The following is a 25828-nucleotide window of genomic DNA, read 5'->3' on the forward strand; positions in this document are numbered from 1 at the left end:
AATGCTAATTAAAATTTTCCCTTAGTCTCTTCAACTGCAGTAGTCCATAAAGTAATCATTTAATTAGAATAATACAAGCCTAACAGAGTTTTAAAACATGTCAAATTACATTTCATACATTTGTAAAATGTATGAAAATGTACATATGTTCCCAGTAGACAATTTAAACCACAAATAAGTAGCCTCAGTAAGTTTCAAATTAAGTCATTGTTAAACACATAACTCAGAGACTAGAAGGCCATTGACGTTAGAGAAAAAATTGCTTCAGTCAAAAGAGCAGGAAAAAGAACTAACAAATGAAAATTATTTTCGTTATGGTCCATAAAAAACACAAGATCATAGTTTAGTTTTGTAAGAGAAGTTTTTTTTTTGTTAGCAGACCTGAAACAAAAACAGGAGAGAATATCAATAAAAGGCTACATACTGGCTTGCAAGGTCCTCTCAGAAATTTCATTTGTGAATGCCCCAATGCCTTTGTTAGAGATGGCTGCCAGGGAGAAGCGGTACTTTGTATTGGGACGGAGACTTTCCACAACATATGATTTTGTGGGTCCAAATGTTTTCGTCATCTGTCAATCAAAATATAAGTATTTACAATGGTGAACTAAAAAACAATTGTTGACATAAACTTTTAGAGCTTTTGTAGTGACAGAAAATCAAAACACTTACCTGGGTGTCTGAATCGCCTTCCTTATAGCGAAGTTCATAATTTATAATTCCTTCTTTCTCATATGCAGGTTCCCAGGTGAGCTCAATGCTGGTGTCTGACACAGCACCAATTTGGAATTTGGATGGTTGACCTGGAACTGGACATAACAATAATTCAGAGTCAAGAATAAAATTTGCAAGGGTTAAATTATGATGACCAGTAGGTTGGCTTCTAAACCATTTTATTAAGAGAAACTAGTTCCAACTGCACTATTATATTCTTTGTAATTATTCATATCCTTACCTCCCTGTAATACTTTGACCTGAATTGGGGCTGAAAAAGGTCCATCACCAACAGATGTGAATGCAAGGACTTTGATTGTGTATGTTTCTTGAGGAACTAGGCTCTGAATGGTGGTGATGAGACTCTCCTGGACATTATGGATCTGCCAGAGGCTCATGGGCTGCGAATCGTCCATAGTGTAGAAAACCCGGTATCCCTTGATCTGCCCATTAGGCTCCTCGGGTTCCTCCCACTGCACCATCATGGTATTTTGAGGAAGAATTTGGGCCTTAATGTTTCTTGGTGGACTGGCAGGAGCTTGCTCCCCAGTCCGAGTTTCAACTGGTTCACTGGGTGGACCTTGTCCAATTGAGTTCACCGCTGAGACACGTATTTCATACTCTGTGTTTGGGTAGAGGCCACCAATGCTGTAACGTGTAGTGGTGATGCTATCCACTGTTTCAAACTTGCTGTCTGGGGACCTGGCTCTATACTGTATGATGTAGTATGTCACTGGATCTGGGTTTCCTGAGTCCCACGTAATGGTCACACTAGTGGCTGTGGTTTCGGTAACCATAGGGGTACCTGGAGGCTTGGGGAGAGCTGTTGTGGCAACACAGAAGAAAAGAGAGAAGATATTAATTTGTGATTGCTTAAGAAGACTGAAAAAAAACCCAAACATCTAGATAGTTGTTTTTTTCAGTTACCTAACAACACAAGAGATTGGAAACGAAATATTCTATGAATGTCATAGATCCTTCACAAATAGTCATCTCTTACATTTTACGGTGATCTGTGCAACAGCTTCAATGATGCCAAGGCTGCTCATGGCCACGCAGGTATAGTTGGCTGACTCACGGACACTGCTCAGTTCAAGAACATTTCTGCCAACTGGCATCTCGTCGTCTGGCGTCAAGTCCTCAGCGTTCAGCATCCACTTGACATAAGGCATGGGCGACCCCACTGCCACACAAGTTATGTTCACACTGCCACCTGGCATTATTTCTTTACTTTCTGGAAGAATGGAGAAGCGAGGAGGTACCCGCCGGACTGCGAGAAGGCATGAGGAAGGAGAAAGGATGACAAAAGAGGGCAAGGAGTCAAAAAGAAGAGAAAAAGGAGAGGTAACAAGAGAGGCAGATGAAAATGGATCCTTTTCAGGTTTTCATGTAACACAAAAGGTTCAACATGGTAAATGTGAACTCAAACAAAAAATAAAATAAAACTAGACTTTTGAAAACATAAAAAAATAACAAATAATGGGAAAGAACTAAACTAATAGAAATGCTTCAACAACAATATAGATTAACAGTTAAGCAACGATTCATAGCAACAAGGTTCCAATGACCAATATTTGACCCATCACAGCACAATTAAAGACACAAAAATCTATTACGAGTTTCTCATCTTTGGGGGCTGAACTACTGACACATGGACAACTGAAGCACTACCTGATCGCAAAGTAGAAGAGTAATATAGTAGTAAAGGCCATGTGATAATTCTATCACATAAGCCCGACCGGGCAACCTGGAACTTCCTGTCCTCTCAGACACACATGCCAAACAGGAAGTAGGCCATTGCAGGCTTCTCCCACAGCACAGGAAGTGTAGGGTTACTGAACTATTGACCATCTCTGTGAGGTCTAACCAAATTCTAGCACACATTTGCACACCTTTCTCTACTTTCAGATCATCTTAAAGATGAGAAACTTTAATCAGATTTTTGTGGTTTAGGGTAGATCCACTGGACAAAGCCTTATTAAGATCTGACACGGTTCCATTGATAGATGCAGCTATCAGTTTCACAGACAGCATGCATAAATAGATCGAGGTAAATCAAGGAGTAAATGATAACAAAAGTAGATATAAAACTTGAGATAAAATGCATTGAGGAATATAACTGAAGGGTCGCTAGCATGCCCAGACAAAAGACGATTGGAGAGGAAAAATAGCACAAGATAGAAGAAATAACTTTTGAGGAAAGGGTAGAAGGAGAGAAAAAAGTGCAGCAAGGAGTGACAGAGAAAGAAATAGAGGAGGGAGGGGAGGAGGAAGGGTAAAGGGGGGACAGGGAGTAACCCGTTTTACTGCTGTGTAAACTTTGCTTTTCTTCAGCTAATGTGACAAAATGTGAGGATGGCACATTGTCACATCGCAGTCCCGGTAACACAAAATAAGTATCAAGGAACAAGGTGTGTGCCTAGGAGTACACAGAAAAAAAGAGCTGTAGCCATTGTAGGCAAGAAGCTAACTACTACACAGTGTAGGAGTAAAGAAACAGAACTGGATCAACAGTGAGTAGAAGTTCAGAGAATAGGAAGGAGAGATGGAGGGAAAGAGAAATGAATACCACCAACGAGAGGAAGACAGGTAGAACCTCTAAAGTTATGGAAAGGGACTGGATTGAAGAGGGAGGATAATAAACCTGAGATTCAGACGAAGGATGTGACAGGTATAGTGTAGAGTGTGTGTGTATCTGTAGGTCTATAGATGCATATACTTTTTGCATTGGCATAGGCATGGAGGTGCGTGTGTACAGTATGCAAGAGCTATAGAGTGAAAGAGCATGATTCTGCAAAAAAGAAACAGAGAGGCATCCCAGCAAGCATTTGACATTAGGGACATGGAGGAGTTTGCAGTTACCCTAATGTTTTCTTCAACCATTCTACATATTTGCGTGCAATTTCATAGGAAAGCTATATGTAGGAAAGTCAAGATTTTACAAATACACAGCAGACTAAAACAAGGAAAATATTTAGATTCAATGTCAAAATGTTTGTTGGGATGCAAAGGTCAAAAGAGAGAAAGAAAGTAGTGAAAACACAGAAGACAACATGATGAAACATATGTGAAAGATGACTTTAGAGACGCAGAAAACAAAGGAAGAGAGACAAGACGCAAGGCAGAAATAAAAAAACAGACTCAAGCAGCAAGACAACGGACAAGACAAAGGGAAATGGATTGACATGCGGACATACTGTACAATACGCAACAAGGGAAAGGTAGGGATCGGGTTGTCAGAAAAGGGGGGGAGAAGGAGGAGGAGGATATAAGTGGGGGATAGAATAAGTCACTGATTGTAAATAAAAAAGAACAAGAAAAGATCGTGGCTCAAAGTTGGTTTGGAGATCTCACACACTGGGGCTTAAAATCAAGAATCAGGTACATGTTCCTTCATCACCGCCTTAAACATTGCTTTTGTGTGCAAGTGAAGTTAAATGTTTAGGACAGGTGGGCATAAGGAAGGACAAAACAGGGCAATGGGAGTGATTGCGGGAAAAACTTAAAAGTAAAATTAGATTTAAAAACAAACCGTGTCGATCCAAATGGGATTCATATGATCGTTGCATGGGAAAAAGCTAATTTATCCACAAAACTAAGGCAGAATTATTATATAAACAAACTTAGAGGGATTTTCTTTTAGCTGAATTGTACATGTAAAATCAATATAAAACACTGATGGATACTTTCAGTTACAGAGCGAAGGACACCCAAATGGGGAACGTGGCTGGTGTTGGGGTTTTGATATGTCTCCAATCTACTCTGTATGCATTCTCTGTTCTATCCACTGCTAATGTCAATTACTCTGGGCGTAACATGACCTGACCTTGAGGGCAAAAAGTTCATAGCTGACCTTTGAAAAAGGCTGGTTTGTGCTATGAAAAATGACATGCAGTAAAAATGTACCAAGAAAAATGGACACTTGCAAATCCCCAAAAATATTGTTTTCCAAAAAAAAAAAAAAAAAGGTGCTATCAAAACTATGTATTTAGTTGAGATATTTTTTTTCCTTATTTCGGTCAAAAAAAGGCAGAAAATCAATCCCTTAAGGGTGGAGAAAAATAATTCTCTGCATTATAATTTGATAAAGCATACCTAACTAACCAACAAAGGTGATAGGGCAGCCCATTCCTCACACAGACATGCATGGGTGTGGCTATGGCATGAGTGACGTAGAACGGTGCACCCTCATACACTTGGGCGAACACCAGAGTACCAAAACAATCCAAAAAATTGTCACTCAAGCCCATCCAAGCATGCCATTTATGACTGATTATAGCATTGCTCGAGACACACAAACTCACAAAATAAAATCAAATGAAAGGAAACAAACAAAATTTAACAAATCCACAAATAGAACTACATTCGAACAGCATAGACAGTACCAGAGTGCAGCTGTGTTCACAGAGAGGTTTGCATCAATACTATTAGATGTTTTAAAGATTCTATTTGTCTCAGGAATTTATCTTCCAATTGAAAATGTCTGTGGTAACTGAACATGACAAACATGGGTGTTTTGGGGAAACATTCAATCAAAGTTTATCTCAGGGTGATCTTCTCTCCCTGGGGCTCAGATCAGCCAATGGACCGGGAGCTGAAGTGGTTAAGTGAATGAGGTTTCCCCACAGGAAGATATCTCTAGTCCCCTTTAAGAAACTACAATGTCAAGAACCATGTGGAAACGCATCCTAAATCAGCTAATAACTTTAGCAATTGAAGAATCTGACAAGGAAGTTAAAATTTTATCCGATTTAAGCTTTTTTTTAATTATTATTATTTTTTTTAAGGACATTCTGGTACAAAGGAACAAAACAACAAAAGAGTCATATGCAATTTTTAAACCCAACATGAGGACAAATAGAACTAGAAAGAGTCTACTTGTATAGTAATGTAAAACAATGCATTTACTGGAACACTACGGTGTCATATAAATGAGAACGGTGTGAAAACCGCTATTATATAAGTAAGTCATTTTAATATTTTGGCCTTTAGAAGAAAAAAAAAAGTCATTTTAAGAATCACAAAGCTATATTGTCTGTTAAAAGTGAAGAAAAAACCAACAACACAAATATCTAACTGTCTTTTTGATAAGCAACCAGAATATAATTTTTCTTTCAAAACAATGTAATCCAACCTCTAACCTCAACCATATAAGTTTATCGTTTTTTTATGTCTTTTCTTTGGCCCATTACAGTGCCACGTACAGGGCTGTCGTCGTTAGAATATTTTGGGTTTCATTTGGTGTGTTTGTGTGGAAAAAACATTTCTTGAAACAGCAATGTTCATAAGGATGTTTTTAGAAACTATAGATAAAGCAATCATCTTGGAAAACATTTTATTTTGATAAAATCCCTGATTGTGAGCCCAACTGATGCTGGAGAACACTACACTTTGCACATCATTATCCGTCATTAGATTTTAAATGAAAATTTACTTTTAAATGTAAAGTTTCCTCAATGGCTCATGATAATAAGTCACCATTCTTTAAAAGTTCTAAAAGTTATGAGTACATGCTCAGCTGAACTTTATGTCAATATACAGTCTGATATTATATGTGCAAATAAAACCCTCACCTTTAATACCTTTAAAATGCATCGCCATTCCAACAAAAAATAATAATGAAAGAATCCCAATTGCATGGACACGCTCCTCATTCACAGAGACCAGGAGCCCAGCCGGCCCATTTGGAATTGAGAAAAACGAAAACAAACATCCACATTTCATGTGGTCCGATAACAATATGTAGTCTTATTTCAAGCCCCAATGTGGAGAGAAAGACAAGAAGCCATACACTGGACGAGGTGAGAAGCAGTCGAGAGAGAATGCCAGAGTATTGCACTAACTAAGTGGGAGGTGTTGTGGAGGGATTTGTGTTGAAAAACAGAGGTCAGAAGGTGGACATTATTGGCTATATTTGTGAGGCAGATTTTGCTGCCCCAAAGTGAAGGGGGAAGCCAAAATAATGTGCAGCCTTTAGTGTCACCTTGAAGCTGAGATTACACCCTCTTACTGCCTGAGGACACAGGCACAGTATGAAGATTCTTTAGTCACACTTGCAGGGTGAGTCCTACAGCATTTACATTTAAGCTGCAGGGGTTGGCTCCTATTAACATACCTTTGCTGCACCACTGCTAAACTCTCCCTATGGGTGACTCATCAAAATGGAAATTATTACCTAAAGGAAACTAACAGGAATCATGGCATGGGTATCTAATAATAAAAAGGGATTTCAGAGTGTTAACTATTGCTATTGTCTTACAGGTACATGACAAGCAGCCAAGCTATACTTGGAGGAAGAACATTCCCCCACGTGTATGATAATTCCAGTACATGCCAAGCTAGTTAGTAAGTTAATTAGTGAGTTTATTAGTGAAGAAGGTAATGGGCCATATGTTTTGTGTGGTGAATACAGGCACTTATATGGCAAATGAGAATTTTTGGGGGCTTTTATAAGGCAAACATCTAATAGAGATGGCTAGAATTTGCTTTGGCCAGTGAGAACATAAGGTGTAATCTAGCTTTCTTTCCCAACATTACATACGGATGCAGAGCAGGACATGCAAGCACATTCACAAACAGGCAAATATCATAGTAGAAGGAAGAGCATGCACATGCATAACAGCACAGTCTTTCTGCATCAGTGTTTCTTTGTTGAACTGGGTTTGGAATTCTATAATTAGATTGAGTTAAAAAATATACTGTACTGTTAGTGACAGCTGTTGATACTAAAGGTATGGAAATAATGTAATAGTACGTGGGAAGTCATAAAAGAAAGGCAGCTGCTCCAACAGCAAACCATATGAGAAATCATGTTTGGTTCCATTTATTATAGACATAAGATGTCTATAAGGGAAGACAATTCAAGATTGAATTACATTTAGAGAATGTCAGCTACATGTTTTATCTGTGTTTTTGATATTAGGCATGTTTAAATTGTTAAAAGGTACAAAAATGACAGCAAGTTATTTGAAAATATTTTTTTTGAAGTTGGTGCAAAGGCTTTTTGCTCATCATTGTTTATTATTAGCAACTTTGTCACTCAAAATATCTCGTATGACAATATTCAATATAAGCATACCTTTGAGGTCCAGTCTAGCATATCTTACATAATTTACTTGGGTATCCTCAGTCAAATTTATGAAAAGTAAGCCCTCATCCAGAAGCTGCCTTGTGTTAATGAGGACTGATTTATCTTAATTGATCAACTGGTTTTCAAAAAAAAAAATAAAAAAGACAAAGTATCAATAGCTAAAACTTTCCTTTCCTTTCCAAAAATGGTGTATTATCTATTCAGACAAGTTGAGTTGAAAATGTAATGGGTCAACTCACTACAGCAGGTGATGGGTGGTTCAGTAAAAATCTGACTACATTGTAAAAAGAAGCTGAAGCACACAGTGTTAAACTGTGAGTTTCACTGTGGGCTCACTAATCAGTTTGCATCAATCCCTTATGGATTTTGATAATTTTTCTGATGTTTAAGATCTACAGTGTGCACATTAAAAAAACTGTTTACTTATGTGAACTTAAAAAAAAAAAAATCACACAAGTGACAATATAACTGATTAAAGTGTAATTTTTTTGTCCTGACTATGAGAAAGGCAGCAGCCAATCAGTCAACAGAAATGAATCACATCAACTAAAAAATACAAATATGTATATGTGCATCTTTACTCGTTTGTTTGGCAGCACTAAATGCAATGCTGAGGTCACTGTATTGTTATTGATTTGCACAATATTGCAAATGGCATCTCTTAATGGCTCCCTAAAATCAACATGGAACCCAATCAGGTCTAATCTTTTTGGTAATGGATCACTCCAAAGCAGATGACAGGAACACTGGCTGTATACACATTTATAATTCCATTCGGCATTTGCAGTTGCACTCCGAGTATTAAGAAGCCGAGCAATATCAGGTTGAACATCAGGTTTTTTACAAACTAATGAACCACAAAAAATGACATAGTAAACGAAAAACAAAAACCAAAACAGAAACAGGACCATAAAAAAACACACACACACACACACACACACACACACATCGTCATCACAACTCAAAAATTAACTAAAACAAAAGAATCTAAAAATAGGGTTGTCAGGAACAAAGAATATTTTTAGAAAACCCAAGAAAGACAGGAAAAAACAAAACACAGAAAATGCAAAAAGAAGAAGAAGAAAAACAACATTGGGGCCAAAGGGGGTTTTGCACAGGCATGCAAGCGCAGTTACATTCTCCCATCATGCAACAGGTGCTGCTATTTTCATGTGCTGAGTTTCCATAACAACACATGCAAGTAAAGCGTTCAGGTGCAGAAGCAATACCAAAGGATGCAAAACGTGAAAAGGCCCCACAATGCAAACATAAAATTAAATAAACAAGACCTGAGTTATTCAGGGTTTGATTTCATCTTTTATTTGGAAAAAAAATATGGTCTTTTAAAATAATTTAGCAGTTTGGATTAACTGTATGTTGTTTTTTTCAGATTAGTATATAATGAGCTCTGCAAAAGTTAAATAACAGCTAAAATTTGTCAAACATGTTGATTTTTCTTTTCAAATGTGGGTTAAAAAAGTAAAAAAGAAAAAACACACCAACCTTCTCGAAGCTCTGAGGGATGTAAAGGGGTTGATGCAGAACACAATGACATGAGGAGAAGAGAAAAATAGGGGAAACACAGAGAGAGTAAAAAAAGCCACCTCAAGGTGTTTAGCTGCAGCTACATGTCCCTTTCCTTCTTTTTTACCCCTTACCCCTGTCCCTGTCATCAGTGACACCCGTGTTCAAAGTACACTTGCCTGCCCTCCCCTTTAAATAAACTTTGAACCAAAACAATCAGATTCACCCCAGTGGTCGCTCTGCTGCCTGCTAAGGAAAAAGGATTGGGGCGCCACTGGAGTCAGTTCAAGCGTACCATACTCATAATTCAAAATTTCACAAGCTTCTTATGGCCACAATGAGAGGCTCATGGGGGTAGCCACATTTGATTTAGTTAGAGAAGGAAATGAAATAAAGAGAAAATAAAGAAAACAAAAACAAATGAGAGATTGAAAAGAACAAATAAATTTAAAAAGACAATTCAGGGGGAAATTAGCAGCTGCAGTTCAAGGCTAGTAAGAAAAAAATTATTCTAAGCCAATCAGCAAACACTGTCATTATGGTTGATGTTTGGGAAGAAGTGTCATTTGCTTCAGTACCCAAATGCCTCATTTTCAGGGTTTCTCTCTCGTCACTACAATTATCCTTCCACACAGCTGCTAATCTCAAGTGCATTTTGCTTTGTGAACAAAACATAGTCAACATCAAGTATCAGAATTGATCGACAAAAGTTAACTGAAAACAATCAAAGGCTGACACCATCACAGCATAACAGGTGTGTTACATAGTGTGAATGCACTGGAGTAATTATGAATCTGGAGTACTTTTGTACAAGCATGTTTGTGGAGCCAGTGTTTGTGATAACATTGGATGTGCTTTTGGAAGTTGTTTCAAGGAATGCATGTATGATTTAATGTAAAATAGTTGCAAAATGTTAAAAATCATTTTTTACATAGATATTAATGAGTTCTGTTGAGAGCATTTGGGTAAAAAAATAAGACGACTAAGATAGTAAGAGGGGAGGGCTTTGACCTGGGGCATACCATCAGGGCACTATACGGTCAACGGAGGGCCTGAACTGGTTTTCTGTTGCTTATTATATGGCCAGTCAAGGAAAATGTAGAAAATATCTCAACAAAAAACAGCCTCACAAATGATGATTTGTTGAAACTCTATTTGAGATTCTTATTTAGTGTTTAATTTAAGGGCTGCTTTACTAACTGTTTTTTTCTTTTTTTTTGTTGTTGAGGAAACCTAATGACAGATGCTTTACAATAATTTCAATTTCATAAAAACAAAAAGAGAGAAGAGGGAAGAGGAGTGTCTTTTGTGTTCTCAAAAATATACCATAATTCTCTTTGCTCACCTAAAATAATCTGTTGTGGTAGGGGTTTGCCCAGAGCGATGATCATGCAAAGACCACCACTGCAGATTGCTAATTGACACTGCTTGCTGAATCACATTTGTACCAGCTTGTGCATCTGCTAGATGAATGCTGACAGTCTTGAACAACCATTTTCTTTTTACCTTCAGCTCCCTGTAGTAGAATTTCTCCTCTCCACGCTTCTATTTCACCGAGTCTGATGATAGCAATAATAATGAAAAAGCAGCTCCCCGACCCATTTTATAATGTTGGAGTAGTGAATTATTTATTGGGAACAAAGTTATTTGGTACACAGCAGAGGGAACAAACCGAGTAGATACCGAGGCATCTTTATTTAATATGCACAATATAAATAATACATGCCGAAAATGCATCTGCTTCAATTTATTAAAGCTCCCTCAACAGGATTCATTGTCATTAAGCATTAGTGGTTGAGGATAGGCTTTTGTCTTTATAGTCTGTTTCCTATGAAACTGTTCCCTCTGAATTATTGTTTTTTTTTTATATATATATATATGTATATATTCATTTTGCAGGAACATGTCAACCAAAATAAGTGCAGACAGTAAAGGCCTTTAAAGATAGTACTCAAAAGTAAAAACTGGGAAGCCCTATAGGTTTATGCTCCAGTGCAGCATGAGGAAAAAATACAGGAAGTGTAGGATTTATGGTCAATCTGACAAATGAGCTGTGTGTAAAATACAGTGCTTTTTCACTTTGTTATAACACAAATACTTTTGCTTTCCTCCCCCAAAACTGGAAAAGGCAAGAAGGGGTGAATGATTTTGATTGGTGGCAACATTACCTAGCCAATCAATCAAAATCAACACTTACCGTTGTGCTCCATTACCTGTAAAACACTCATCAAACAACATAAACAAAACAAACAAAACCAAAAAAATAATATTTTCAGTGTGTTTTAAGGTTTCAACTTGAGACGTAGTGGGGAAACATTTGATTGGGCACACAGTTAACAGGTCAAAGCTCTTTGGCAACTGATAGCGTGAAGACATACGGCTTGTTGGGCTATACATTTCCTTCCAAGTGAGTAGGGGAGGGCATTGAAAGACAAAATGGAGCATCATAACAGAGAAGAACATTAGTTGGTCAATTATAGAGTTACATTTGGAAGTTTCAGAGCATTAAAACAATTATGGGAAGGCATTGATATAAATGGTAGAAGATTTAAATTCCTTTGATATTAATTTTGCAAAACATCTTGTGCATACACTTCTAGATTAAAACGGAGTTTAATGGAAGCAATTATAGTATTTTATGCTCAAGAATACTAATTAAAGATGAGCTGTACTGTGAAGACATTTTATTTAGACAAAGTAGATTTTATTTATTTATTTTTTGTTACTTTTTTTTGCCTGGCTCAGCAGTCTGGTTGCTTCCTACCTCGCACATAAAGATTAGCGGGGGACGAGTAGCGTACGCCTTCCTCGTTAGACGCCACGCACTCGTACTTCCCCTGGTCCAACTCCTCACTGTTCTCGATCTGCAAGGCACCTGGGGAAAGACAACATTCGACAAAGAAAAGGTGGGAAGGGGGAGAAACGTGGAGAACACAGAGAAAGAAAGCAGAAAATATGTGATTAGTCTATCTGACACAAACAAATCAAACCACTTGGAATCACTTAAATTTCACACGGACATTTCAAATACAGTCTCTCTCTGCAGCAATGCTGACACAGGCTAGCATGACTTACTCAGCTGCATTCCAGCCTCAGTCATTTGTTGACAAAAAGCTAATTAAATCAAAATGTGAACTGAATCAGTCATTTTGGAATTGCAGCAATGGTTAAATCTTTTGCAAAACGGAGCCACAAAGTAAAAAAAAAAAAGTGTGATGAAATGTAAAGAAGAAAAGTGTAAAGGTTACCTTGTAAGTTAAGTAATTAAACTGCAGAAGAAATTAATTGATCTTAAATTATCATTTTAAGTAATGACCCAAGGGGGCTTAATACAGATCCATGCCACACTTTGCCAGTTTTTTGTATTTTTTCTAAAAGTTATTCAGGGTATATCTCGTCCCACCTTGCAAATTTAATGAGTGAAATGTTTTCCCACTTTTCCCACTTTCCAACTCAAAAACATTTTGTTGTTTTTGGATTTCGCATTTTGCTACATATTGAGTTGAATTTAGTTGCAGATTTTCACCGAGTTATTCTAAACCTGCAATATCATTTGATCCAACCATTCACTTGTGACTCTGGCTTTAAGTTTAGGCTTGTCTTGCAGGAACATGACCTTCAGTCCTAGTCTCTGGTCTTTTGCAGTCCTTATCATTTCTTCTAGGATTAACTTGATTTTAGCTCCATTCATCATACAAATAACTCTGACTAACTTACCAACTCAAAACGCCACAGAGGAGACTTGTTCCTAGTTTCGTCATGGCCAGTCACATATGGAAAAAATTGGAAAAGCTCAAGGAGTACGAGTGTATTTGAGAGGCAGACTACTACTCAGTTTACTCTTTACTCATTTCGTCATTGTTTATGATTTATCTCAAAAGACATGAACTATTCTTTAATGCAATACAATTTTTTATGTTTTGGTTGGAGTTAACTGTTTGTGTGCAAGGCAAGACAACCTCAGCACTCAGATGCAGTATGGGGAAAAGGTAGCAGGGAACAAAAGAGGGAGGTAAAACACCAGAATCAGTCCTCGTTAGAGTGTTGTTGACGGCACTTCCTGATGATATCATTAGGGCCTCTGGCTGGCTCAGCAGACAGATTGTAGCCTGGGACTCTCTGACAAACACAACACCACCATCGCTCGTTAACGTTTAGCCAAGAAGCATCAATATGCCAGCAGCTGCCCTGAAAGCTTTGTAATATACTATAACGCTCTCCATCACATCTGCAAGTAAACACAATGTTGTACAAGGCCACCACTCTGAAACAGTGTTCAAATAACACGTTTCACCTCATCCACAAATTAGACAATCGATCCTGGTTAATTATAAAGATTAGTCACGCTTTCAGTCCGTTCGCCGCCTAATAGAGAAAAGAGTATTTTAGACCTTGAGGTGTGAGCAAATATATTTACCAATTTAAACGGAGAACAGACCTGAAGGTACAACAATCGATAGTGTTTCATTTTTTGGTTTTCTTTTACTTTCTCTTCATTTTGCTTTACTGCTCAGATCACCTCATCACTCAGAGGCCTCCATTCCTGGCATGTACCTCGAGAACCAAATGAAAAAAGAAATCTGCCTGCAGAGTGCAGGTGGTACAGTTTTTTTTTTTTTGTGGCTCTGGCTTTATATGAGCATCTGATTTTGATCTGTTTGATGTGTGCTTGGAACAGCAAATGCCAGTGTGGTGGCAGGTGGATTGGAATGTGCTCAGAAGCTCAGACCACAAAGTAAGAAACATATGAAGTCTAGCTCCAGGTGGACAGATCCAGAAACCTCTGCCAGCAGCTTGTCAGACAAGCTTCCTTCAGCTGAATTCTAAATATTTCGTCTGAACTCACCTTTGTTAAATCAAAAAGCACAGCTCTATGTATACCATTTTTGTTAAACTTCAGCTGGCTGATAATGATGTGGCTGCTTAAAAGAAAAATATAAATAAAAATCACATATAGAAATAAAAATAAAAAATCTCAAAACAACCTAGCAAAATACAAAAGCCAACAGCTAATAAGTAAAGTAGCCGCAAGAAAGAGAAAGAACTATGTCTTTGAGAATACCTTAGCAGATTTATTTGCACTTAGACTTCTGTGAAAGGAGGATATTGCAGCAGGTGGTACAATCTGTGTTTCCAAATTGTTACATGGAAACACAGATTCATAAAGGGTGGAAAGCAGTTAGTAACAATACTTTGGTAGACAGCAGCTATTCAGTGCTGTTCAGGTGGGTACTACTGGTTCAAACAGCCAGGTTTCATGTAAACGTGTCTGCCTATTCTCATCTGACATCAACAAGGCACTTTTACTCAACCAATTAATAAGGTTGCTGAATGTTGCCTTGTTTTTGGACCATTCTCTATAAAGCTGAAAATTAGCTGTGTAAAAAATTCTCAATGTGGTGTAGATGATGGCACATCTAGATATCTAAATACACTGAGTCACTGCCATGTGCTATGATAGTGACTCACTGCAGTCTATCACAATATGTGTCCATAACCAATTGCAAACATGTAAAAGTGACTGGTGAGTCTACATTTCTGCCATATTAACATGTTGTCTGATATTGTGCTGTTCTCCAAAAGTAACATTGATTAATTTTAATCACTCAAATGTGAATATTACATTTTGCAATTAAACCAAAATACCCAGTTAAACTATATTCAATACCGACTGACTTCTAAGAAGCAGAATGAAACAGCTTCATATCCTGAAGCTCCAGAAACAACAGGGTTCTTTTTTTTTTTTTTACTATTATTTCCTTTTGTCTGTCTCTCTTTCTTTAAGTGACTGCACTCTGTGTGTTTTGCATAATTGCACTCTGCGTCCTCCGCCAGCCCGTGGCTAACCAGAGCGCATGTGGCCAGGGGCATTTTTCTTCTTTTATCAAGAAAACAAGAAAACATAAGGAATGAAGTAAATGGCAAAAATTATCTTCTATAAATGCAATAAATAAAGCCACGCACTGAAACTGCTCACACCATGAGTGTTTACAGATAAAGACACGCTTGGTAGCAAGCGGCTTTTCTTCCCCCCCATTAAATGGTTGTTACTGTGCTTATTAAGAGAGTCCACCAAGCAGCTTGATCGGATGCTGGCCCTTTTTTTTAAATTTTTTTTTTTGGGTCTTATCATAAACATCAATGGTCATAACTGCTGCAAACAATTTGGGCTTGCTTCATTTCAGGAGCAATTACAAAAACAGCTGGTACCAATAGTTTGCTTGAAAAAAACATGTTTTGAATAACAATTCTAGTTATTGTATGACATCATTCGATTCTGACTTCAACGAAGAGAAAGAAAAAAAAAATAACTGAGACTATGAATAAATATGAATAACATCCCTGGAGAAAATGTAAATAGATAGTTTGATGACTTTGATTTACTTTGACAATTAAAATTCCAATTATAGATTTCTATTTATAAATGCAAATATTTATGAATCTCAAACAGTGCCTTGTCAAAAAAAGTACAGTATACACTTTAAGTTTTTGACATGAAACAACGGCAAAACTCTGTCTTTTGCAGATTACATATAATAATTCAACACAAGTAGTATAGACTTGTAAAATGGAAGGATTAACATCATGGTCTTCAATATTTAAAAAAATACAGATATGAAATTTATGGTGAGCATTTTTGATATTTCACAGTTCCTCCCAGATTAAATTCCTTATGTTTTGCAATCAACTTAGAGGGGTTGACATTGACAGCAATAAAATGTCTTTGAGCCACTATAGGAGTTTGTATCAAACCTTGTAACCACAGTAAAATATATAGGGTGAAATGTTAGGGTTGCACTGTTGCCTGGGTTCAAGTCTCAGCCTGGGTTCTCTCTGCATGGAGTTGAAGTTGTAAAAAGGTGTGTGAATACTTTTGAAAGGAACTTTATAATTAAATTTAATAAATATTGTGTGAAGCATTTTTTCTGCAATTACACTCAAAGCTAAAATAAAATAGACACGACATTGCTGATGGAGAGTAACAGTGGGAATTGATGTGATAATGTCCATTTACTCCCTACACTGATGAAAAAAAATAAGTAAATACTAGCCGAGTAATATTCAGGGTCAGACTAGAGAACACTGAAACTTTTTTTTTTTTTTCATTTACTAATGTAATGTATTTTTTTCAATCCAAAATAAACAGGCTATATGTCAAACAAATACTTCCTGAAAATGATAACCTCATCTACCATCTGGACCAGTTCCTCTTCAATTCAGTCAGAATAATCACCAAACACTTACATCTTTCATCCTCCACTGCTACCCACTCATGGCTGTCTCGCAGCATGTTCACTGTCTTCATCCATTCAATGAAAAAGGCTGTAATGGGCACAGAGTCTACAACAGTTGTCCCAGCCACGACAGCTGCCCTATTTAACAACACTGTGCAGGTTGATCTGATGAGCAGTGAGGTGCCAGCGGTGTGATAAAGGGAACAGTCACGGCCTAACATTTTTTTTAGAAAATTATTTTCAGACTTATTTTATTTAAAATGTTGGCCAGGGGTCAGCATGGATGATTTTGTCCTTAGGGAATGTGTTCTTCCTTTTAAACATTCTGGCAGGAGGACCCTGTTTTAACATGTTTCTAAAAGCTTATATCTCTTTTGTAAAAAATAAAATAAAAAAATAAAAAATAACCTGCTTGACAACAAGAAAATGACAAGAGAGAAACACAGAAAGAGAATAACAGTGAAAAGTGGTGGAGGGAAGAGTTGAAGTGATAGAAAAGCACACAAACACAGAATGACACAAATGGGAGTAAAAGAAAAGTAAGGGGGGGTCGGCATGGATGATTAATTTCCAAAAGTGCCTGAAGCTGTGATCTGCCCACCCTGCATGCTGCTTTATAGCAGTTTTACCATGTGTGCATCCCTCTCAACTCCTAGTCCCCCACCCTCAGTCCCATTTGTGTAATTCAATTAGTGTGCTCCAGCGGACCTTGATTGATTTGTTTAGGCGATCTACAAAATGGCTGGCCAAGCCTTAGTCTTTCATTCCCTCCCTCTTGCTCCTTCCGCATCCCACTCAGACCTGCTGGTGGCACACTGCTCTTTTCATAATTTTATTTTGCTTTTGCAGTTCACAGCTTCCATTAGTCCCTCATTTCTCCTCATCCAAACACTGCTCACTAATACTCTGCTATAGTCCAATTAGAGCTCCAAATTAGCAGCTTACTGAATCGGTGGACACGTAAAGATAATAACCTTTGCAGTATATGAATCATACCCACTTAAGTGCAGAGACAACTGTGGGATACTTAATATTGAAAGCTATAGTTTTCTGATATGAAGAGGGGGAAAACATTCAAAAAGATACTTATGCTTTATGTTTAATAATTGCAGCTTGGCTACACAAATGTTGCCTAGGTGGTAGGCTTCACATTTTGTAAGATAAACACTTAAAAAAAATTCATACAAAGTAGCAGTGATGCACATGACTCAAACATATTTGGCCACTGTGAATGACAACATTTCAAAGGCAGCAAAATTCAGATGCATATTCTTGGTTTTAATAGCTGCATGACTGAAGACAGCCAGTGTCACTACATGGCAGCCGCGTCTGAACTTGCTACACTCCCTCTGTCTCGTTCCTACGTCCGAGCCCTCGCTGTCACTCCGGCAATGGTCTGTCACCACCACAAGGTCACTATGCTGCGACCGCAGCAGCATGGGGCTCCACGTGTGATGCCATTGTTGTCAGAGCCCATCTGTTGGTTTTTAACGCTTCTATGGAATTAGTAATGACGCAGGTAGGAAGCTAAGCTGCCTTTTACACCTGTCTCACACTTCAAGGCCAGCACCTGCATGGTTCCGAAACAAAGTGAAATAAATTCTACTTTTGAAATCCAAATTATTTTTTATATGAAAGTGACATGAAAAAGACTTAGTGATGGGGCTGGATTTTACCTCCCTCTAAACACACGATAATCAGGAATAACATGCCATTACAATAGGCTGGTATGATCACCAAAGTATTTAGGCAATTATTATGAATAAAAAAAGCATAGCATAATTTAAAAGAGAGAAATTATGTATTTTCCAGGCACAATGTACCGCTTTAAAACACAATCTTGCAACTGTTACCTTCGATTGTCAATTTGATGCAAACTTCAAGAGGCGACTTCAAGTTTGCCTTTCTGTAAGAAGCTATTATTTTTTCTGACACTCCACTTTCAGCACGTCATGACAACAACTCTCCTCCATTAAGCCTTTTACAACTGGAAAAGCTGGACTGAGAATTAGTTTGTATAATAAGCTCAGTAGACATAGTTTCACCAGGTGTTGATAATTGCTGCTGACTGCATTCTGGAGGAGCTGAGTGGAGGAGGTGCAAAGGAAGAAGTGATCTGTGAGACGAAAGCTCGGCTGGCGACTAAAAAGCACCTAGAAGGAGCTTTTTGGTTAAGTAGGCATTTGGTAAGAGCCAGTGTTTGGTTAGGCACCACCAAATGGCTGATATTGGAAATCTGTGGAATTCTCAAACTTGCATGAAAGAATCAAGGCAACGCTCCAGGTATGTTTTTTGATGAGGGAATGAAATTATAATTTAAAGCTTAAAAAAGCGGATTTTATGCAAGTTTTCCTAAAAAAACTAAATAAATTCTAATTTGGCTTTCATGTGAGCAATGTAATCTGTAGAGGCCTTCTTTCAGCTACCTGGTTGTGAGTGAGGAAAAAATTGCCTCAGTATGATAGAAACAAAGTAACTGATTAAGGAAGTTTGGATCACTTTCTATAACTTTTTAATTGTGACTCAAGTACATGTAGTGTGCTAACTGTACAACGGTCAATGGGTTGGGTTTTCTTGGTTATCAAAAAATATATATGTTTTTTAAGAGTCTATTTTTCATAAGCAACCAGCTTTGCCTTTGTTGATGATATGGAGATGTAATAGATGAGCCGAGTTACTCTGTGCAACATACTGCTGGGGAAAACTCTGGTTATTTCAGCACTTTCTCTTTTTCTTTAATAAACATGGATTAAAACATGCCACAAATGAACAAAACACTTTAGTGATTTTTGAAACCTAACCTTTTCAAATTCTGGTGTAACCTTGTTATCACAAAATAGTCTATCCCTGCATGTGAGATGTAGTATTGTCTATTTTGATATAGGCCACACATTCCTAAAGGCAAGTCAGCATTGGCGAAGAGTAATGCAGAGGGAGAAAAAAGCCCTAGGCTGCTTATCTAATTATGCAAATACAAAGTTCATGAATAATGTTAGCTTTTGTTCAATGTAATATGATTTATGAGCCTTTCTTAATCAAACAAAGAGATGAAGAGGGAGTTTGGTTGTATCTTTAATGAGTGAAGGCTTTAAAAGGTGACTAAAACGTTATGATGTTAATGTATGATTAGAAATGCATGACTTTAACCTCAAAGAGAGCTGCATTGAAAAAAAAATATAAATAATTTCTTTGGCTGTAGCAAAACTGTAAACCAAAAATACTTATTCCATCTTTTCAAATACATGGCCAATCCTGTCAAGCTGAGAAATTCACTTACCTGTTCAGACTGTGGAACAAAGGCATTTTTCAACAAACACACTGAAATCACATTGAGTCACCAGGGAAGAATATGTTTGAGCAATAACGCCTGATGGATAATTACAAGTGAAAGTTAAATTATCAGGGGAAATGAAAAGAATAATGAGGGTAGATGAGGAATTTATTGCGCAGTGATTTTGTGTAATTCACAGGAGTTGAGCATCTTTACATCTATGTCACTGTAGTCTTTCCTTTATATCCTTCCGTTCATCCTCCGCCATTATCAAAGCGGCTTTTTGCATGGTGAGAAAACTGTGGATGTTGCCAATTCTCAAAAGGCAGCCAGTGCACCCAGAAACACCCCCCTTTTGGTTTGTAGGTACAAGCTGCTGTAGAGCAGAGTGGAGGGAATTAAATCAAAAGTAATTTATGCCAGTTTTTCCCCTGACATATCTCAAAGTACGAGGGAGGTGCATTTACATACGTGACGTGGCGGTGAACGGAAAGATCAAAGCAGACAAGGAGAGGGAAGAAATGAGGTTACTGAAGTCTTAAACAGTTTCCAGCAGAACATAGTCTGGTCTTATCAACATCCAGAGCCACCGACTCCAACCTTTTAATTTTTTACAGTTATGTCTTTGCTCAAAATGTTTAACGGTTGAGGTACAAAATTACTATATTCTAATGTCACATTGCTCGGTAGGTTCATGTTAGTGAAGAAAAGAAGAGAAAGGGAAAACACAGAACACATGTAAGACTAATACATAAACAATGAGATGAGACATGGGACTGGAACACACTAGTCTGAGTACAGAAAACATGGTAGACAAACACGAATGGCATAATACTGTTAGTACAATAGAAATTTGATTTTCTTTTATTGTCGCTCATATTTAGTAACTTTGGTTGGATTAGAGGTGGTTATGTTTCTTTATGATTCAGTTAAAATATGTTTATTCTGTTCTTTTATTTGTTCTTTTTTACTCTAAACATCTTACCTCGAATCGGGGTACCCTCTGGAGGAGACACAAAAGTGAAGACATAACATCAGTTCAGCTCTGGGTTAATGTTAGTATAAGTTAGAAAGTATGTGGGATGAAAAGGTCACTGAACTAAGTTATAATATCATTAGAAATTATTTAACAGATGATAAATAAATAAAATGCATTTTTTTCTGCTGGTATCACAAAAGAGAAACATGCTTTACTGATTGGGAATTTCTTTTAAATTATTGCCTAAATATTCTTTGATGAGAGGTGCAATAATTTGATAGAATTAGTGTTAGTATTTTATCATACCTGAAACCCAGGTATGATACATGAACATATGAAATTTGATTTGCTAATTTGGTACCAATAAGCATTTTTTTCCAACCATAAGAGGTGTGGATATAACAACAAAATTATTTGAAACTGGAAACAGATTTGCTAGAATTTTATACTATACCTTAAGCCTTAAGATAACATTCCATATTTTACATACAAGTTATTCTTTCTTGTGCAAGACAAGCACAAGCCTTCTTAACTGTAACAACTGAACCTCAAGGTTCATCATGTGTCTGCAGTTATTTGATCCCCTGGCTACTTCTATTTTTTTTCCACTAAAAGCTTTGTTTTTTTTATTTATTGTTTACTTTGAGAAGCTATATTGTTACATACTTGACTGCAAGCCAAATGTTTCATTAGGGACAATAAAATATTGAGTTTTTTTCCAACTCTTGGGAGGTGGGTTTTTAAGATGTCTGTGCTGCAGAGCTTAAACCTGTTTGCACAAAGAAAACAGTTTGGCCTCAGCCCCTTTGAATTCAAAATAACTTTTCCATTCATCTTATTGCTTTTTTTCCAGTTTTTTTTATTCCCTTTTTGCTTACTTATTTCTATTTTTTGTCTTTCATTCTGTTTATATATGGAGTGTCTCAGTACTACCCTGCAAAACTATTTTCTCAGAAAACCTGTGTCCTTATTCATGTTTTGAGAAAGCTAGGAGGGCAAATCAATCCTGGAGAGGAAGCCCTATTTCACATTTCCGGCCTGCTGGCCCAATGCTAAGCATCAAAGCTATGTACTGTTCATCAAGTTTATTCATGAAGATCTCAGCCTTCTCATACATTCAAGCTATTTTCAACTGAGTATTAATGTCCAACAATTGCTTAATGTTAAGTTAGCTATAGTTTTCCTCTTTTGCAAATGAAAAGTCCATATTACAATATCTGATCTTAACAAAAATGAGTGACATTATGCTTAGTATTATACACATAACAATTAACCTTTGTCTCCTCTTGGGTTGCCCTTTCAGGAGTTACCACAGCAAATCATCTCTCTCAATATAGTCCAATATCAGCATAATGTGTGTTGCTAGACAACACATATTTCAAAATGCATTATTGGTAACAACTGGATTCACAAATAGAACCTACATTTTTTCAATTTTTTTAAAACACGGATATGGTGGCTTTTGTGAAGCTTTAATTTTTTACAAAAATGGGGGAGATTCCTAGTCTTCTTAAATCAGGGGTGGGCAATCCTGGTCCTCGAGGGCCGGTGTCCTGCAACTCTTAGACGTCTCCCTGGTCCAACACACTTGAATCCAATAGCTAAAATCACCTCCTAACAGCAGTCAGCTTCTCCACAGTCCTGCTAATGACCTCATTATTTGACTCAGTTGTTGAAGTAGAGATATATCTAAATGTTGCAGGAGACCGGCCCTCGAGGCCTGGAGTTGCCCACCCCTGTCTTAAATTATACTCTAATTTTTGGTCACCATGTCAAGAATAAGAATTCAAAAACACAGAATACCTGCACTGGACCAAAAATATGTAATACAACAGGTGATGAATGTACTCTAGATAAGAGACAAAATTTCAACATTGTTAAACTGTTATTGTATTTATGCATAAAGGATCTTCTTTTGTGATACCAAAAATTAGTACTCATTGAGTTTAAAGTTCTGTCTGGTTTGCAATGAACCTTCATCGTTATCTTTTTTAACAATGTGTCCCAGCTGTGCTTGTAATCTTTACTAAAACTACATAAAAATTTCAGACCCTAAATACATTGTAAAGAATGTATATAAGGATGCCAATAATATTATACAATATTATTGCATAATAAGAATTTATTATTATACAAAAGTAATAATAATGATGATGATAATAAAAACAGTATATTAACTGATGAGCATAGAATGAGTTTCACAGTGCTCTACAAACCAGTACTAATATAATTGTTGTGTACACACCACAAAATCAAACCAAATTCACATATGGTCAATAATGAAAACAGAGAATCATTGAAAAACCAGACAAAACTAATATGGCATTTTAATATATATTTTTTAAATGATACATATTGCTGGGTAAGTCACAAGGCACAGGACACGGGACACTGGGAATGTTATGTTGTTAAAGAGTTAGAATTGATTAGAGGCTGCAGGAAGCTGGTTTATTTAGCTTTAGCTGAGATGAATTTTAGTTAGGAGTTAAGAGGTTAGAGGTCAAGTTAGGTTAAGGTTAGAGCAAGGTTAGGGTTAATAGAGCAGGTTTATTCAAGGGAGTTCAATTTACATCAATCACAAAAAGAAAAAGAGTGACAAAAGGGTAAAATAAAGTGAAATAAAATTAGTGAGGTGGGTGAGAGGGTAGTATTTGTAGAATATTTTAATTTTCAAAACTCAAACACCATAAGCAGACCAAATTAAACTAGGTACAAAAAAACAAACAAACAAGTTAGTCTGTTGGGCATATCTGGTTTTCAATTACAATACCAAATCCACTGGTATGACACAAAACATTTTGGCCATAAGCTTTCCTTCTAAGCTTCGGTCAACCAGGTACTGAGCAGATTAGCGGAACAATGACCTAAATACATCTCCACATGCGGCATCTTCCTCAAACTATCAAATGTAGCATTATTTTATTTCTATAGTTCATCCATCTGGTTTGTTCAACAACCCTCTGCATGTGTTAAAAAAGTATCACTAAAGGCTATCCAGAAGCAGTTTGGCCCGAGATGTTGCACATCTGCATGTAAGGCAAACGTGATTGGCTGAGAGTCAAAGTCTGACCACCCTCCAGAGGGCATCTGGCTGACCTTCACTTTGCTCCAAGCCCCCTCCCTCATGAGTCTGGTTGTGTGGTAGCAGCCCAGAAAAAAAGCTCTATTGTTACTACATCTGCAGAGGTCCCAGCCTCTCTTCTCCAGAGAGCCTTTGATGCCAACATGTGTGGTTGAACGCACACAACTTAAAAATTTGAGAGAGTGAGAATCCATGCATCATCAGGTTACAAGTTTAAGCCTTTTCTTTTTAATAAAGGGGCCGATAATCTTTATGAATACTCATCCTCTCCCTGTCATTGTGGCCTGTAGTGAATCATTCTAGTTGACAAGGCCAGTGAAGGCCTGGGGTCTGCAGCCATGGGAACTGGGGAGAAATGTCATGTTCCCAACACACCTCTAAAGAAACTCCTTAGGGGACCCTGATGCAAATATCACTGCCCCACCAGCACAGCATGGTTTGGAACATAAGGAACCAGTCTGCCAGCTAGAGAGCTGTCTTGCAAATACCGTTTTCTCCATTTACAATGGGATTATTATTATTATTATTATTCTGTCTTAAGAGGTTCACAGCAGAGCCAAATTTTTTCTAATAGCTTAAAAACAAATTTGTCAGTCTGTAACTTTGTAGGATTCATTGGAACAAACAATAGATTCTGAAGGTTAAAGACCTCTGCTTATTATCCAAAGTCAACCATTAGATTTAAGTCCTCTTTGTTTTTAATCATCATAATAATTCTTAAAATTATTAAAATTATTCCTAGTCACTAAATACCAGAGCATGACTTTAGATTTGATTTATCTTAATTCAATCTGAGGTTTGCATGTACTGAGATTAATAAATCTTTAAACAATTTGGGAAAGCCTTGATGATGATGCCACGGCACTAAAACACTCTTAGGAGCCAATGTATAACATTTAAGTTAAATAGAGGCATAACAGGCAAGAAACTAGGAAGAGAAATTTTTGATGTGCTGATGGCCCCATGTTTTATTAAAACAGTCATCCTCATGTATGAAGAACATATGTCTGTTCATCCATCACACAGTTCAGGAAGAGACAAACTAAGTGTAAAATATGATCAGCCCCAGAAAGCAAGTAAAACATTTTGTGAAGATGCCGACTGAAGAAGGTAGGAATTTGTCTTTTCCTACAGAGAAACACAACCTGAACTGATACAGTATAAAAAGCCACTCAGTGAGGAGCCATTATTACTCCAAATGCAACATGATGGATTAATAGATGGAGCAATGAATGGATGGAGAGATGGATATTCTCTTGCTCAATATTTTAATATATCAAATCTAAATAATTGTGGTAATCCTAAGTAAAAGCTGTGAAAGATTTTCTCAACAAGGAATCCCCACTTCAAACTGTGCTAATGAAAGCAGACCACTCTGCCTTCGCTATCAGTATAACACTTCTTTTCAGTTTCAGTGGGGTCTTTTGCACCAAACTGTTGTCAGTACTTAAGTGAAGGTACTGCTTCTGTTGCATCAGATTTTTGTGTTTGACAGAACTTTTGTCAGGAGGCTAAAGGCAGGTTTATGGGGAAAGCAGCTAATCAAATTGTTTTGAACAGTGTTTTGTTGGGGTTGGGATGATCCCTGCAAAAACACAATAATTTAACAATAATAACATTTTAAATTAGCATCTACATAATGGCATGTTTTTTTAATCTAACCCCAGTAATTTCATATTTCCCATCACTGAATTTAAGTAGGTCACTGTCGTGTTACAGCTGCAGTAGCAGGTGATGATTTTTTTCCTGAGTCAGTTCTAGTGGTGTTATTAAATAGTGGTGCTTGTTCTAAAAAGTTATGATTAACTCCTGACTTCCATCCACTGGTACACATATATCGCTAATAAGCTGCTTGTTGTTTAAAACAGCTTTATGATTCTATGGTGGTGATATTGGGTACTCTCTCAAAAGTGCTTCAAATACACTTTTGAAAGTG

At 37.2% G+C, this 25828-nt stretch overlaps 1 protein-coding gene across 16 annotated transcripts in view; it reads right to left on the reverse strand.

The window, feature by feature from the left end:
• The window catches only part of ptprsa (protein tyrosine phosphatase receptor type Sa), a 240092-nt gene that overhangs the window by 69767 nt on the left and 144497 nt on the right, over nt 1–25828 (reverse strand). For 7 of the 16 annotated variants that reach the window (XM_044130248.1, XM_044130259.1, XM_044130253.1 and 4 more), the window contains 7 exons: nt 20817–20834; nt 12090–12200; nt 9305–9316; nt 1712–1981; nt 953–1534; nt 670–806; nt 425–569 (listed from right to left, as the gene is read on the reverse strand). In XM_044130248.1, the coding sequence (XP_043986183.1) occupies nt 425–569; nt 670–806; nt 953–1534; nt 1712–1981; nt 9305–9316; nt 12090–12200; nt 20817–20834 (1275 nt within the window). The remainder of the gene's footprint in view (nt 1–424; nt 570–669; nt 807–952; nt 1535–1711; nt 1982–9304; nt 9317–12089; nt 12201–20816; nt 20835–25828) is intronic. The other 9 variants (XM_044130254.1, XM_044130258.1, XM_044130260.1 and 6 more) reach the window with 3 other exon arrangements.

The sequence above is a fragment of the Gambusia affinis genome, linkage group LG10, assembly GCF_019740435.1.
Source record: "Gambusia affinis linkage group LG10, SWU_Gaff_1.0, whole genome shotgun sequence".
NCBI lineage: Eukaryota > Metazoa > Chordata > Actinopteri > Cyprinodontiformes > Poeciliidae > Gambusia > Gambusia affinis.